Genomic DNA, 17,901 nt, shown 5'->3' with positions numbered 1-17,901 from the left:
ACTACTACCATCATCACTACTACTACTACTACCATCATCACTACTACTATCACTACTACCATCATCACTACTACTACTACCATCATCACTACTACCATCATCACTACTACTACTACCATCATCACTACTACTACTACTACTACTACTACTACCATCATCATTACTACTATCACTACTACCATCATCATTACTACTACTACTACTACCATCATCATTACTACTATCACTACTACCATCATCATTACTACTACTACTACCATCATCACTACTACTACTACTACTACTACCATCATCACTACTACTACTACTATCACTACTAACATCATCACTACTACTACTACCATCATCACTACTACTACCATCATCACTACTACTACTACCATCATCACTACTACTACCATCATCACTACTACTATCACTACTACCATCATCATTACTACTACTACTACCATCATCACTACTACTACTACTACCATCATCACTACTACTATCACTACTACCATCATCATTACTACTACTACTACTACCATCATCACTACTACTACTACTACTACCATCATCACTACTACTATCACTACTACCATCATCATTACTACTATCTCTACTACCATCATCACTACTACTACTACCATCATCACTACTACCATCATCATTACTACTACTACTACCATCATCACTACTACTACTACTACCATCATCACTACTACCATCACTACTACCATCATCACTACTACTACTACCATCATCACTACTACCATCATCACTACTACTACTACCATCATCACTACCACCATCATCACTACTACTACTACCATCATCACTACTACTATCACTACTACCATCATCACTACTACTACTACCACCATCATCACTACTACTACTATCACTACTACCATCATCACTACTACTACTATCACTACTACCATCATCACTACTACTACTATCACTACTACCATCATCACTACTACTACTACCATCATCACTACTACCATCATAACTACTACTATCACTACTACCATCATCATTACTACTACTACTACTACTACCATCATCATTACTACTATCACTACTACCATCATCATTACTACTACTACTACTACCATCATCACTACTACTATCACTACTACCATCATCACTACTACTACTACCATCATCACTACTACCATCATCATTACTACTACTACTACCATCATCACTACTACTACTACTACCATCATCACTACTACTATCACTACTACCATCATCACTACTACTACTACCATCATCACTACTACCATCATCACTACTACTACTACCATCATCACTACTACTACTACTACTACTACTACTACCATCATCATTACTACTATCACTACTACCATCATCATTACTACTACTACTACTACTACCATCATCATTACTACTATCACTACTACCATCATCATTACTACTACTACTACCATCATCACTACTACTACTACTACTACTACTACCATCATCACTACTACTACTACTATCACTACTAACATCATCACTACTACTACTACCATCATCACTACTACCATCATCACTACTACTATCACTACTACCATCATCATTACTACTACTACTACTACTACTACCATCATCACTACTACTACTACTACTACTACTACTACCATCATCACTACTACTATCACTACTACCATCATCACTACTACTACTACCATCATCACTACTACTACTACTACCATCATCATTACTACTACTACCATTATCACTACTACTACTACTACTACTACCATCATCACTACTACTACCATTATCACTACTACTACTACTACCATCATCACTATTACTACTACTACCATCATCATTACTACTACTACCATCATCACTACTACTACTACTACTACTACTACTACCATCATCATTACTACTATCACTACTACCATCATCATTACTACTACTACTACTACTACCATCATCATTACTACTATCACTACTACCATCATCATTACTACTACTACTACCATCATCACTACTACTACTACTACTACTACTACCATCATCACTACTACTACTACTACTACTACTACTACTACCATCATCATTACTACTATCACTACTACCATCATCATTACTACTATCACTACTACCATCATCATTACTACCATCACTACTACTACTACTACCATCATCTACTACTATCACTACTACCATCATCATTACTACTACTACTACTACTTTCATCATCACTACTACTACTACTACCATCATCACTACTACTATCACTACTACCATCATCATTACTACTACTACTACTACCATCATCACTACTACTACTACTACCATCATCACTACTACTATCACTACTACCATCATCATCACTACTACTACTACTACCATCATCACTACTACTATCACTACTACCATCATCACTACTACTACTACCATCATCACTACTACCATCATCACTACTACTACTACCATCATCACTACTACTACTACCATCATCACTACTACTACCATCATCACTACTATCACTACTACCATCATCATTACTACTACTACCATCATCACTACTACTACTACTACCATCATCACTACTACTATCACTACTACCATCATCATTACTACTACTACCATCATCACTACTACTACTACGACCATCATCACTACTACTACTACTACTACTACTACTACTACTACCATCATCATTACTACTATCACTACTACCATCATCATTACTACTATCACTACTACCATCATCATTACTACTATCACTACTACCATCATCATTACTACTACTACTACCATCATCACTACTACTATCACTACTACTACTACTACTACCATCATCACTACTACTACTACTACCATCATCATTACTACTATCACTACTACCATCATCATTACTACTATCACTACTATCATCATCATTACTACCATCACTACTACTACTACTACCATCATCACTACTACTATCACTACTACCATCATCATTACTACTACTACTACTACTACCATCATCACTACTACTACTACTACCAACATCACTACTACTATCACTACTACCATCATCATTACTACTACTACTACTACCATCATCACTACTACTACTACTACCATCATCACTACTACTATCACTACTACCATCATCATTACTACTATCACTACTACCATCATCACTACTACTACTACCATCATCACTACTACCATCATCATTACTACTACTACTACCATCATCACTACTACTACTACTACCATCATCACTACTACTATCACTACTACCATCATCACTACTACTACTACCATCATCACTACTACCATCATCACTACTACTACTACCATCATCACTACTACTACCATCATCACTACTACTACTACCATCATCACTACTACTACCATCATCACTACTACTATCACTACTACCATCATCATTACTACTACTACTACCATCATCACTACTACTACTACTACCATCATCACTACTACTATCACTACTACCATCATCATTACTACTACTACTACTACCATCATCACTACTACTACTACTACTACCATCATCACTACTACTATCACTACTACCATCATCATTACTACTATCACTACTACCATCATCACTACTACTACTACCATCATCACTACTACCATCATCATTACTACTACTACTACCATCATCACTACTACTACTACTACCATCATCACTACTACCATCACTACTACCATCATCACTACTACTACTACCATCATCACTACTACCATCATCACTACTACTACTACCATCATCACTACTACCATCATCACTACTACTACTACCATCATCACTACTACTATCACTACTACCATCATCACTACTACTACCACCATCATCACTACTACTACTCACTACTACCATCATCACTACTACTACTATCACTACTACCATCATCACTACTACTACTATCACTACTACCATCATCACTACTACTACTACCATCATCACTACTACCATCATAACTACTACTATCACTACTACCATCATCATTACTACTACTACTACTACTACCATCATCATTACTACTATCACTACTACCATCATCATTACTACTACTACTACTACCATCATCACTACTACTATCACTACTACCATCATCATTACTACTACTACCATCATCACTACTACTACTACTACTACTACTACTACCATCATCATTACTACTATCACTACTACCATCATCATTACTACTACTACTACTACTACCATCATCATTACTACTATCACTACTACCATCATCATTACTACTACTACTACCATCATCACTACTACTACTACTACTACTACTACCATCATCACTACTACTACTACTACTACTACTACTACTACCATCATCACTACTACTATCACTACTACCATCATCACTACTACTACTACCATCATCACTACTACTACTACTACCATCATCATTACTACTACTACCATTATCACTACTACTACTACTACTACTACCATCATCACTACTACTACCATTATCACTACTACTACTACTACTACTACTACTACCATCATCACTATTACTACTACTACCATCATCATTACTACTACTACCATCATCACTACTACTACTACTACTACTACTACTACCATCATCATTACTACTATCACTACTACCATCATCATTACTACTACTACTACTACTACCATCATCATTACTACTATCACTACTACCATCATCATTACTACTACTACTACCATCATCACTACTACTACTACTACTACTACTACCATCATCACTACTACTACTACTACTACTACTACTACTACCATCATCATTACTACTATCACTACTACCATCATCATTACTACTATCACTACTACCATCATCATTACTACCATCACTACTACTACTACTACCATCATCACTACTACTATCACTACTACCATCATCATTACTACTACTACTACTACTTTCATCATCACTACTACTACTACTACCATCATCACTACTACTATCACTACTACCATCATCATTACTACTACTACTACTACCATCATCACTACTACTACTACTACCATCATCACTACTACTATCACTACTACCATCATCATCACTACTACTACTACTACCATCATCACTACTACTATCACTACTACCATCATCACTACTACTACTACCATCATCACTACTACCATCATCACTACTACTACTACCATCATCACTACTACCATCATCACTACTACTACTACCATCATCACTACTACTACCATCATCACTACTACTATCACTACTACCATCATCATTACTACTACTACCATCATCACTACTACTACTACTACCATCATCACTACTACTATCACTACTACCATCATCATTACTACTACTACTACCATCATCACTACTACTACTACGACCATCATCACTACTACTACTACTACTACTACTACTACTACTACCATCATCATTACTACTATCACTACTACCATCATCATTACTACTATCACTACTACCATCATCATTACTACTATCACTACTACCATCATCATTACTACTACTACTACCATCATCACTACTACTATCACTACTACTACTACTACTACCATCATCACTACTACTACTACTACCATCATCATTACTACTATCACTACTACCATCATCATTACTACTATCACTACTATCATCATCATTACTACCATCACTACTACTACTACTACCATCATCACTACTACTATCACTACTACCATCATCATTACTACTACTACTACTACTACCATCATCACTACTACTACTACTACCAACATCACTACTACTATCACTACTACCATCATCATTACTACTACTACTACTACCATCATCACTACTACTACTACTACCATCATCACTACTACTATCACTACTACCATCATCATTACTACTATCACTACTACCATCATCACTACTACTACTACCATCATCACTACTACCATCATCATTACTACTACTACTACCATCATCACTACTACTACTACTACCATCATCACTACTACTATCACTACTACCATCATCACTACTACTACTACCATCATCACTACTACCATCATCACTACTACTACTACCATCATCACTACTACTACCATCATCACTACTACTACTACCATCATCACTACTACTACCATCATCACTACTACTATCACTACTACCATCATCATTACTACTACTACTACCATCATCACTACTACTACTACTACCATCATCACTACTACTATCACTACTACCATCATCATTACTACTACTACTACTACCATCATCACTACTACTACTACTACTACCATCATCACTACTACTATCACTACTACCATCATCATTACTACTATCACTACTACCATCATCACTACTACTACTACCATCATCACTACTACCATCATCATTACTACTACTACTACCATCATCACTACTACTACTACTACCATCATCACTACTACCATCACTACTACCATCATCACTACTACTACTACCATCATCACTACTACCATCATCACTACTACTACTACCATCATCACTACTACCATCATCACTACTACTACTACCATCATCACTACTACTATCACTACTACCATCATCACTACTACTACCACCATCATCACTACTACTACTATCACTACTACCATCATCACTACTACTACTATCACTACTACCATCATCACTACTACTACTATCACTACTACCATCATCACTACTACTACTACCATCATCACTACTACCATCATAACTACTACTATCACTACTACCATCATCATTACTACTACTACTACTACTACCATCATCATTACTACTATCACTACTACCATCATCATTACTACTACTACTACTACCATCATCACTACTACTATCACTACTACCATCATCATTACTACTACTACCATCATCACTACTACTACTACTACTACTACTACTACCATCATCATTACTACTATCACTACTACCATCATCATTACTACTACTACTACTACTACCATCATCATTACTACTATCACTACTACCATCATCATTACTACTACTACTACCATCATCACTACTACTACTACTACTACTACTACCATCATCACCACTACTACTACTACTACTACTACTACTACCATCATCATTACTACTATCACTACTACCATCATCATTACTACTATCACTACTACCATCATCATTACTACCATCACTACTACTACTACTACCATCATCACTACTACTATCACTACTACCATCATCATTACTACTACTACTACTACTTTCATCATCACTACTACTACTACTACCATCATCACTACTACTATCAATACTACCATCATCATTACTACTACTACTACTACCATAATCACTACTACTACTACTACCATCATCACTACTACTATCACTACTACCATCATCATTACTACTATCACTACTACCATCATCACTACTACTACTACCATCATCACTACTACCATCATCATTACTACTACTACTACCATCATCACTACTACTACCATCATCACTACTACTATCACTACTACCATCATCACTACTACTACTACCATCATCACTACTACCATCATCACTACTACTACTACCATCATCACTACTACTACTACCATCATCACTACTACTACTATCACTACTACCATCATCACTACTACTACTACCATCATCACTACTACCATCATCACTACTACCATCATCACTACTACTACTACCATCATCACTACTACCATCATCACTACTACTACTACCATCATCACTACTACCATCATCACTACTACTACTACCATCATCACTACTACTATCACTACTACCATCATCACTACTACTACCACCATCATCACTACTACTACTATCACTACTACCATCATCACTACTACTACTATCACTACTACCATCATCACTACTACTACTACTATCACTACTAACATCATCACTACTACTACTACCATCATCACTACTACCATCATCACTACTACTATCACTACTACCATCATCATTACTACTACTACTACTACTACTACCATCATCACTACTACTACTACTACTACTACTACTACCATCATCACTACTACTATCACTACTACCATCATCACTACTACTACTACCATCATCACTACTACTACTACTACCATCATCATTACTACTACTACCATTATCACTACTACTACTACTACTACTACCATCATCACTACTACTACCATTATCACTACTACTACTACTACTACTACTACTACCATCATCACTATTACTACTACTACCATCATCATTACTACTACTACCATCATCACTACTACTACTACTACTACTACTACTACCATCATCACTACTACTATCACTACTACCATCATCATTACTACTACTACTACCATCATCACTACTACTACTACTACCATCATCACTACTACTATCACTACTACCATCATCATTACTACTACTACTACTACCATCATCACTACTACTACTACTACTACCATCATCACTACTACTATCACTACTACCATCATCATTACTACTATCACTACTACCATCATCACTACTACTACTACCATCATCACTACTACCATCATAATTACTACTACTACTACCATCATCACTACTACTACTACTACCATCATCACTACTACCATCACTACTACCATCATCACTACTACTACTACCATCATCACTACTACCATCATCACTACTACTACTACCATCATCACTACTACTATCACTACTACCATCATCACTACTACTACCACCATCATCACTACTACTACTATCACTACTACCATCATCACTACTACTACTATCACTACTACCATCATCACTACTACTATCACTACTACCATCATCACTACTACTACTACCATCATCACTACTACCATCATAACTACTACTATCACTACTACCATCATCATTACTACTACTACTACTACTACCATCATCATTACTACTATCACTACTACCATCATCATTACTACTACTACTACTACCATCATCACTACTACTATCACTACTACCATCATCATTACTACTACTACCATCATCACTACTACTACTACTACTACTACTACTACCATCATCATTACTACTATCACTACTACCATCATCATTACTACTACTACTACTACTACCATCATCATTACTACTATCACTACTACCATCATCATTACTACTACTACTACCATCATCACTACTACTACTACTACTACTACTACCATCATCACTACTACTACTACTACTACTACTACTACTACCATCATCATTACTACTATCACTACTACCATCATCATTACTACTATCACTACTACCATCATCATTACTACCATCACTACTACTACTACTACCATCATCACTACTACTATCACTACTACCATCATCATTACTACTACTACTACTACTTTCATCATCACTACTACTACTACTACCATCATCACTACTACTATCACTACTACCATCATCATTACTACTACTACTACTACCATAATCACTACTACTACTACTACCATCATCACTACTACTATCACTACTACCATCATCATTACTACTATCACTACTACCATCATCACTACTACTACTACCATCATCACTACTACCATCATCATTACTACTACTACTACCATCATCACTACTACTACCATCATCACTACTACTATCACTACTACCATCATCACTACTACTACTACCATCATCACTACTACCATCATCACTACTACTACTACCATCATCACTACTACTACTACCATCATCACTACTACTACTATCACTACTACCATCATCACTACTACTACTACCATCATCACTACTACCATCATCACTACTACCATCATCACTACTACTACTACCATCATCACTACTACCATCATCACTACTACTACTACCATCATCACTACTACCATCATCACTACTACTACTACCATCATCACTACTACTATCACTACTACCATCATCACTACTACTACCACCATCATCACTACTACTACTATCACTACTACCATCATCACTACTACTACTATCACTACTACCATCATCACTACTACTACTACCATCATCACTACTACTACTACCATCATCACTACTACTACTATCACTACTACCATCATCACTACTACTACTACCATCATCACTACTACCATCATCACTACTACCATCATCACTACTACTACTACCATCATCACTACTACCATCATCACTACTACTACTACCATCATCACTACTACCATCATCACTACTACTACTACCATCATCACTACTACTATCACTACTACCATCATCACTACTACTACCACCATCATCACTACTACTACTATCACTACTACCATCATCACTACTACTACTATCACTACTACCATCATCACACTACTACTACTATCACTACTAACATCATCACTACTACTACTACCATCATCACTACTACCATCATCACTACTACTATCACTACTACCATCATCATTACTACTACTACTACTACTACTACCATCATCTACTACTACTACTACTACTACTACTACCATCATCACTACTACTATCACTACTACCATCATCACTACTACTACTACCATCATCACTACTACTACTACTACCATCATCATTACTACTACTACCATTATCACTACTACTACTACTACTACTACCATCATCACTACTACTACCATTATCACTACTACTACTACTACTACTACTACTACCATCATCACTATTACTACTACTACCATCATCATTACTACTACTACCATCATCACTACTACTACTACTACTACTACTACTACCATCATCATTACTACTATCACTACTACCATCATCATTACTACTACTACTACTACTACCATCATCATTACTACTATCACTACTACCATCATCATTACTACTACTACTACCATCATCACTACTACTACTACTACTACTACTACCATCATCACTACTACTACTACTACTACTACCATCATCACTACTACTACCATTATCACTACTACTACTACTACTACTACTACTGCCATCATCACTACTACTACCATTATCACTACTACTACTACTACTACTACTACTACTACTACTACTACTACTACTACCATCATCATCATTACTACTACCATCATCACTACTACTACTACCATCATCACTACTACTACTACTACTACTACTGCCATCATCACTACTACTACTACTACTACCATCATCATTACTACTATCACTACTACCATCATCACTACTACTATTACTACTACTGCCATCATCACTACTACTACTACTACTACTACTACTGCCATCATCACTACTACTACTACTACTGCCATCATCACTACTACTATCACTACTACCATCATCACTACTACTACTACTGCCATCACTACTACTACTACTGCCATCATCACTACTACTACTACTACTACTACCATCATCACTACTACTAATACTACTACTACTACTACTACTACCATCATCACTACTACTAATACTACTGCTACTACTACTACTACCATCATCACTACTACTAATACTACTACTACTACTGCTACTACCTTCATCATTACTACTATCACTACTACCATCATCACTACTACTATTACTACTACTGCCATCATCACTACTACTACTACTACTACTACTACTACTACTACCATCATCAATACTACTATCACTACTACCATCATCATTACTACTATCACTACTACCATCATCACTACTAATATCACTACTACCATCATCATTACTACTACTACTACTACCATCATCACTACTACTACTACTACTACTACTACTACCATCATCATTACTACTATCACTACTACCATCATCATTACTACTACTACTACTACCATCATCACTACTACTATCACTACTACCATCATCATTACTACTACTACCATAATCACTACTACTACTACTACTACTACTACTACTGCCATCATCACTACTACTACTACTACTGCCATCATCACTACTACTATCACTACTACCATCATCACTACTACTACTACTGCCATCACTACTACTACTACTGCCATCATCACTACTACTACTACTACTACTACCATCATCACTACTACTAATACTACTACTACTACTACTACTACCATCATCACTACTACTAATACTAGTGCTACTACTACTACTACCATCATCACTACTACTAATACTACTACTACTACTGCTACTACCTTCATCATTACTACTATCACTACTACCATCATCACTACTACTATTACTACTACTGCCATCATCACTACTACTACTACTACTACTACTACTACTACTACCATCATCAATACTACTATCACTACTACCATCATCATTACTACTATCACTACTACCATCATCACTACTAATATCACTACTACCATCATCATTACTACTACTACTACTACCATCATCACTACTACTACTACTACTACTACTACTACCATCATCATTACTACTATCACTACTACCATCATCATTACTACTACTACTACTACCATCATCACTACTACTATCACTACTACCATCATCATTACTACTACTACCATAATCACTACTACTACTACTACTACTACTACTACTACTACCATCAACATTACTACTATCACTACTACCATCATCATTACTACTATCACTACTACCATCATCATTACTACTAATACTACCATCATCACTACTACTATCACTACTACTACTACCATCATCACTACTACTACTACTACTACTACTACTACTACTACCATCATCATTACTACTATCACTACTACCATCATCATTACTACTATCACTACTACCATCATCATTACTACCATCACTACTACTACTACTACCATCATCACTACTACTATCACTACTACCATCATCATTACTACTACTACTACTACCATCATCACTACTACTACTACTACCATCATCACTACTACTACTACTACCATCATCACTACTACTATCACTACTACCATCATCATTACTACTATCACTACTACCATCATCACTACTACTACTACCATCATCACTACTACCATCATCATTACTACTACTACTACCATCATCACTACTACCATCATCACTACTACTACTACCATCATCACTACTACTACTACTACCATCATCACTACTACTATCACTACTACCATCATCACTACTACTACTACCATCATCACTACTACCATCATCACTACTACTACTACCATCATCACTACTACCATCATCACTACTACTACTACCATCATCACTACTACTACTACTACCATCATCACTACTACTATCACTACTACCATCATCACTACTACTACTACTACCATCATCACTACTACTATCACTACTACCATCATCACTACTACTACTACCATCATCACTACTACCATCATCACTACTACTACTACCATCATCACTACTACCATCATCACTACTACCACTACCATCATCACTACTACTATCACAACTACCATCATCACTACTACTACCACCATCATCACTACTACTACTATCACTACTACCATCATCACTACTACTACTATCACTACTACCATCATCACTACTACTACTATCACTACTAACATCATCACTACTACCATCATCACTACTACTATCACTACTACCATCATCACTACTACTACTACCATCATCACTACTACCATCATTACTACTACTACTACTACCATCATCATTACTACTATCACTACTACCATCATCACTACTACTACTACCATCATCACTACTACCATCATCACTACTACTACTACCATCATCACTACTACCATCATCACTACTACTACTACCATCATCACTACTACTATCACTACTACCATCATCACTACTACTACCATCATCACTACTACCATCATCATTACTACTACTACTACCATCATCACTACTACTACTACCATCATCACTACTACTACTACCATCATCACTACTACTATCACTACTACCATCATCACTACTACTACTACCATCATCACTACTACTATCACTCCTACCATCATCACTACTACTACTACCATCATCACTACTACTACTACCATCATCACTACTACTACTACCATCATCACTACTACTATCACTACTACCATCATCATTACTACTACTACTACTACTACCATCATCATTACTACTATCACTACTACCATCATCATTACTACTACTACTACCATCATCACTACTACTACCATCATCACTACTACTATCACTACTACCATCATCACTACTACTACTACCATCATCACTACTACCATCATCACTACTACTACTACCATCATCACTACTACCATCATCACTACTACTACTACCATCATCACTACTACTACTATCACTACTACCATCATCACTACTACTACTACCATCATCACTACTACCATCATCACTACTACTACTACCATCATCACTACTACCATCATCACTACTACTACTACCATCATCACTACTACTATCACTACTACCATCATCACTACTACTACCACCATCATCACTACTACTACTATCACTACTACCATCATCACTACTACTACTATCACTACTACCATCATCACTACTACTACTACTATCACTACTAACATCATCACTACTACTACTACCATCATCACTACTACCATCATCACTACTACTATCACTACTACCATCATCATTACTACTACTACTACTACTACTACCATCATCACTACTACTACTACTACTACTACTACTACCATCATCACTACTACTATCACTACTACCATCATCACTACTACTACTACCATCATCACTACTACTACTACTACCATCATCATTACTACTACTACCATTATCACTACTACTACTACTACTACTACCATCATCACTACTACTACCATTATCACTACTACTACTACTACTACTACTACCATCATCACTATTACTACTACTACCATCATCATTACTACTACTACCATTATCACTACTACTACTACTACTACTACGATCATCACTACTACTACCATTATCACTACTACTACTACTGCCATCATCACTACTACTACCATTATCACTACTACTACTACTACTACTACTACTACTACCATCATCATCATTACTACTACCATCATCACTACTACTACTACCATCATCACTACTACTACTACTACTACTACTACTACTACTACTGCCATCATCACTACTACTACTACTACTACCATCATCATTACTACTATCACTACTACCATCATCACTACTACTATTACTACTACTGCCATCATCACTACTACTACTACTACTACTACTACTACTGCCATCATCACTACTACTACTACTACTGCCATCATCACTACTACTATCACTACTACCATCATCACTACTACTACTACTGCCATCACTACTACTACTACTGCCATCATCACTACTACTACTACTACTACTACCATCATCACTACTACTAATACTACTACTACTACTACTACTACCATCATCACTACTACTAATACTACTACTACTACTACTACTACCATCATCACTACTACTAATACTACTACTACTACTGCTACTACCTTCATCATTACTACTATCACTACTACCATCATCACTACTACTATTACTACTACTGCCATCATCACTACTACTACTACTACTACTACTACTACTACCATCATCATTACTACTATCACTACTACCATCATCATTACTACTATCACTACTACCATCATCACTACTAATATCACTACTACCATCATCATTACTACTACTACTACTACCATCATCACTACTACTACTACTACTACTACTACTACTACCATCATCATTACTACTATCACTACTACCATCATCATTACTACTACTACTACTACCATCATCACTACTACTATCACTACTACCATCATCATTACTACTACTACCATCATCACTACTACTACTACTACTACTACTACCATCATCATTACTACTATCACTACTACCATCATCATTACTACTATCACTACTACCATCATCATTACTACTATCACTACTACCATCATCATTACTACTAATACTACCATCATCACTACTACTATCACTACTACTACTACTACTACCATCATCACTACTACTACTACTACTACTACTACTACCATCATCATTACTACTATCACTACTACCATCATCATTACTACTATCACTACTACCATCATCATTACTACCATCACTACTACTACTACTACCATCATCACTACTACTATCACTACTACCATCATCATTACTAATACTACTACTACCATCATCACTACTACTACTACTACCATCATCACTACTACTACTACTACCATCATCACTACTACTATCACTACTACCATCATCATTACTACTATCACTACTACCATCATCACTACTACTACTACCATCATCACTACTACCATCATCATTACTACTACTACTACCATCATCACTACTACTACTACTACCATCATCACTACTACTATCACTACTACCATCATCACTACTACTACTACCATCATCACTACTACTAATACTACTACTACTACTACCATCATCACTACTACTAATACTACTACTACTACTGCTACTACCTTCATCATTACTACTATCACTACTACCATCATCACTACTACTATTACTACTACTGCCATCATCACTACTACTACTACTACTACTACTACTACTACCATCATCATTACTACTATCACTACTACCATCATCATTACTACTATCACTACTACCATCATCACTACTAATATCACTACTACCATCATCATTACTACTACTACTACTACCATCATCACTACTACTACTACTACTACTACCATCATCATTACTACTATCACTACTACCATCATCATTACTACTACTACTACTACCATCATCACTACTACTATCACTACTACCATCATCATTACTACTACTACCATCATCACTACTACTACTACTACTACTACTACCATCATCATTACTACTATCACTACTACCATCATCATTACTACTATCACTACTACCATCATCATTACTACTAATACTACCATCATCACTACTACTATCACTACTACTACTACTACTACCATCATCACTACTACTACTACTACTACTACTACTACCATCATCATTACTACTATCACTACTACCATCATCATTACTACTATCACTACTACCATCATCATTACTACCATCACTACTACTACTACTACCATCATCACTACTACTATCACTACTACCATCATCATTACTAATACTACTACTACCATCATCACTACTACTACTACTACCATCATCACTACTACTACTACTACCATCATCACTACTACTATCACTACTACCATCATCATTACTACTATCACTACTACCATCATCACTACTACTACTACCATCATCACTACTACCATCATCATTACTACTACTACTACCATCATCACTACTACTACTACTACCATCATCACTACTACTATCACTACTACCATCATCACTACTACTACTACCATCATCACTACTACTAATACTACTACTACTACTACCATCATCACTACTACTAATACTACTACTACTACTGCTACTACCTTCATCATTACTACTATCACTACTACCATCATCACTACTACTATTACTACTACTGCCATCATCACTACTACTACTACTACTACTACTACTACTGCCATCATCACTACTACTACTACTACTGCCATCATCACTACTACTATCACTACTACCATCATCACTACTACTACTACTGCCATCACTACTACTACTACTGCCATCATCACTACTACTACTACTACTACTACCATCATCACTACTACTAATACTACTACTACTACTACTACTACCATCATCACTACTACTAATACTACTACTACTACTACTACTACCATCATCACTACTACTAATACTACTACTACTACTGCTACTACCTTCATCATTACTACTATCACTACTACCATCATCACTACTACTATTACTACTACTGCCATCATCACTACTACTACTACTACTACTACTACTACTACCATCATCATTACTACTATCACTACTACCATCATCATTACTACTATCACTACTACCATCATCACTACTAATATCACTACTACCATCATCATTA

General features: G+C 36.0%; 3 protein-coding genes across 3 annotated transcripts; all 3 read right to left on the bottom strand.

Annotated features, from left to right (window-relative positions):
- Positions 1-10,634: 10,634 nt before the first annotated feature.
- LOC135574584 (uncharacterized protein DDB_G0271670-like) lies at positions 10,635-11,276 on the bottom strand (the record flags this gene model as incomplete). The annotated part of the gene is made up of 1 exon (XM_065026035.1): positions 10,635-11,276. A coding segment is annotated over one exon (642 nt), but the record flags the coding sequence as incomplete, so codon positions are not given.
- A 3,474-nt stretch (positions 11,277-14,750) lies between these two features.
- Positions 14,751-15,593, bottom strand: LOC135574583 (uncharacterized protein DDB_G0271670-like; the record flags this gene model as incomplete). The annotated part of the gene is made up of 2 exons (XM_065026034.1): positions 14,751-15,370; positions 15,584-15,593. Coding segments are annotated over 2 exons (630 nt in total), but the record flags the coding sequence as incomplete, so codon positions are not given.
- Positions 15,594-16,982: 1,389 nt separating this feature from the next.
- Positions 16,983-17,621, bottom strand: LOC135574582 (uncharacterized protein DDB_G0271670-like; the record flags this gene model as incomplete). The annotated part of the gene is made up of 1 exon (XM_065026033.1): positions 16,983-17,621. A coding segment is annotated over one exon (639 nt), but the record flags the coding sequence as incomplete, so codon positions are not given.
- Positions 17,622-17,901: the final 280 nt, after the last annotated feature.

This window comes from Oncorhynchus nerka, linkage group LG13 (assembly GCF_034236695.1).
Source record: "Oncorhynchus nerka isolate Pitt River linkage group LG13, Oner_Uvic_2.0, whole genome shotgun sequence".
NCBI lineage: Eukaryota > Metazoa > Chordata > Actinopteri > Salmoniformes > Salmonidae > Oncorhynchus > Oncorhynchus nerka.
Note: the sequence above shows the minus strand (reverse complement) of the source record. Positions and strands in the feature narration are given on the sequence as shown.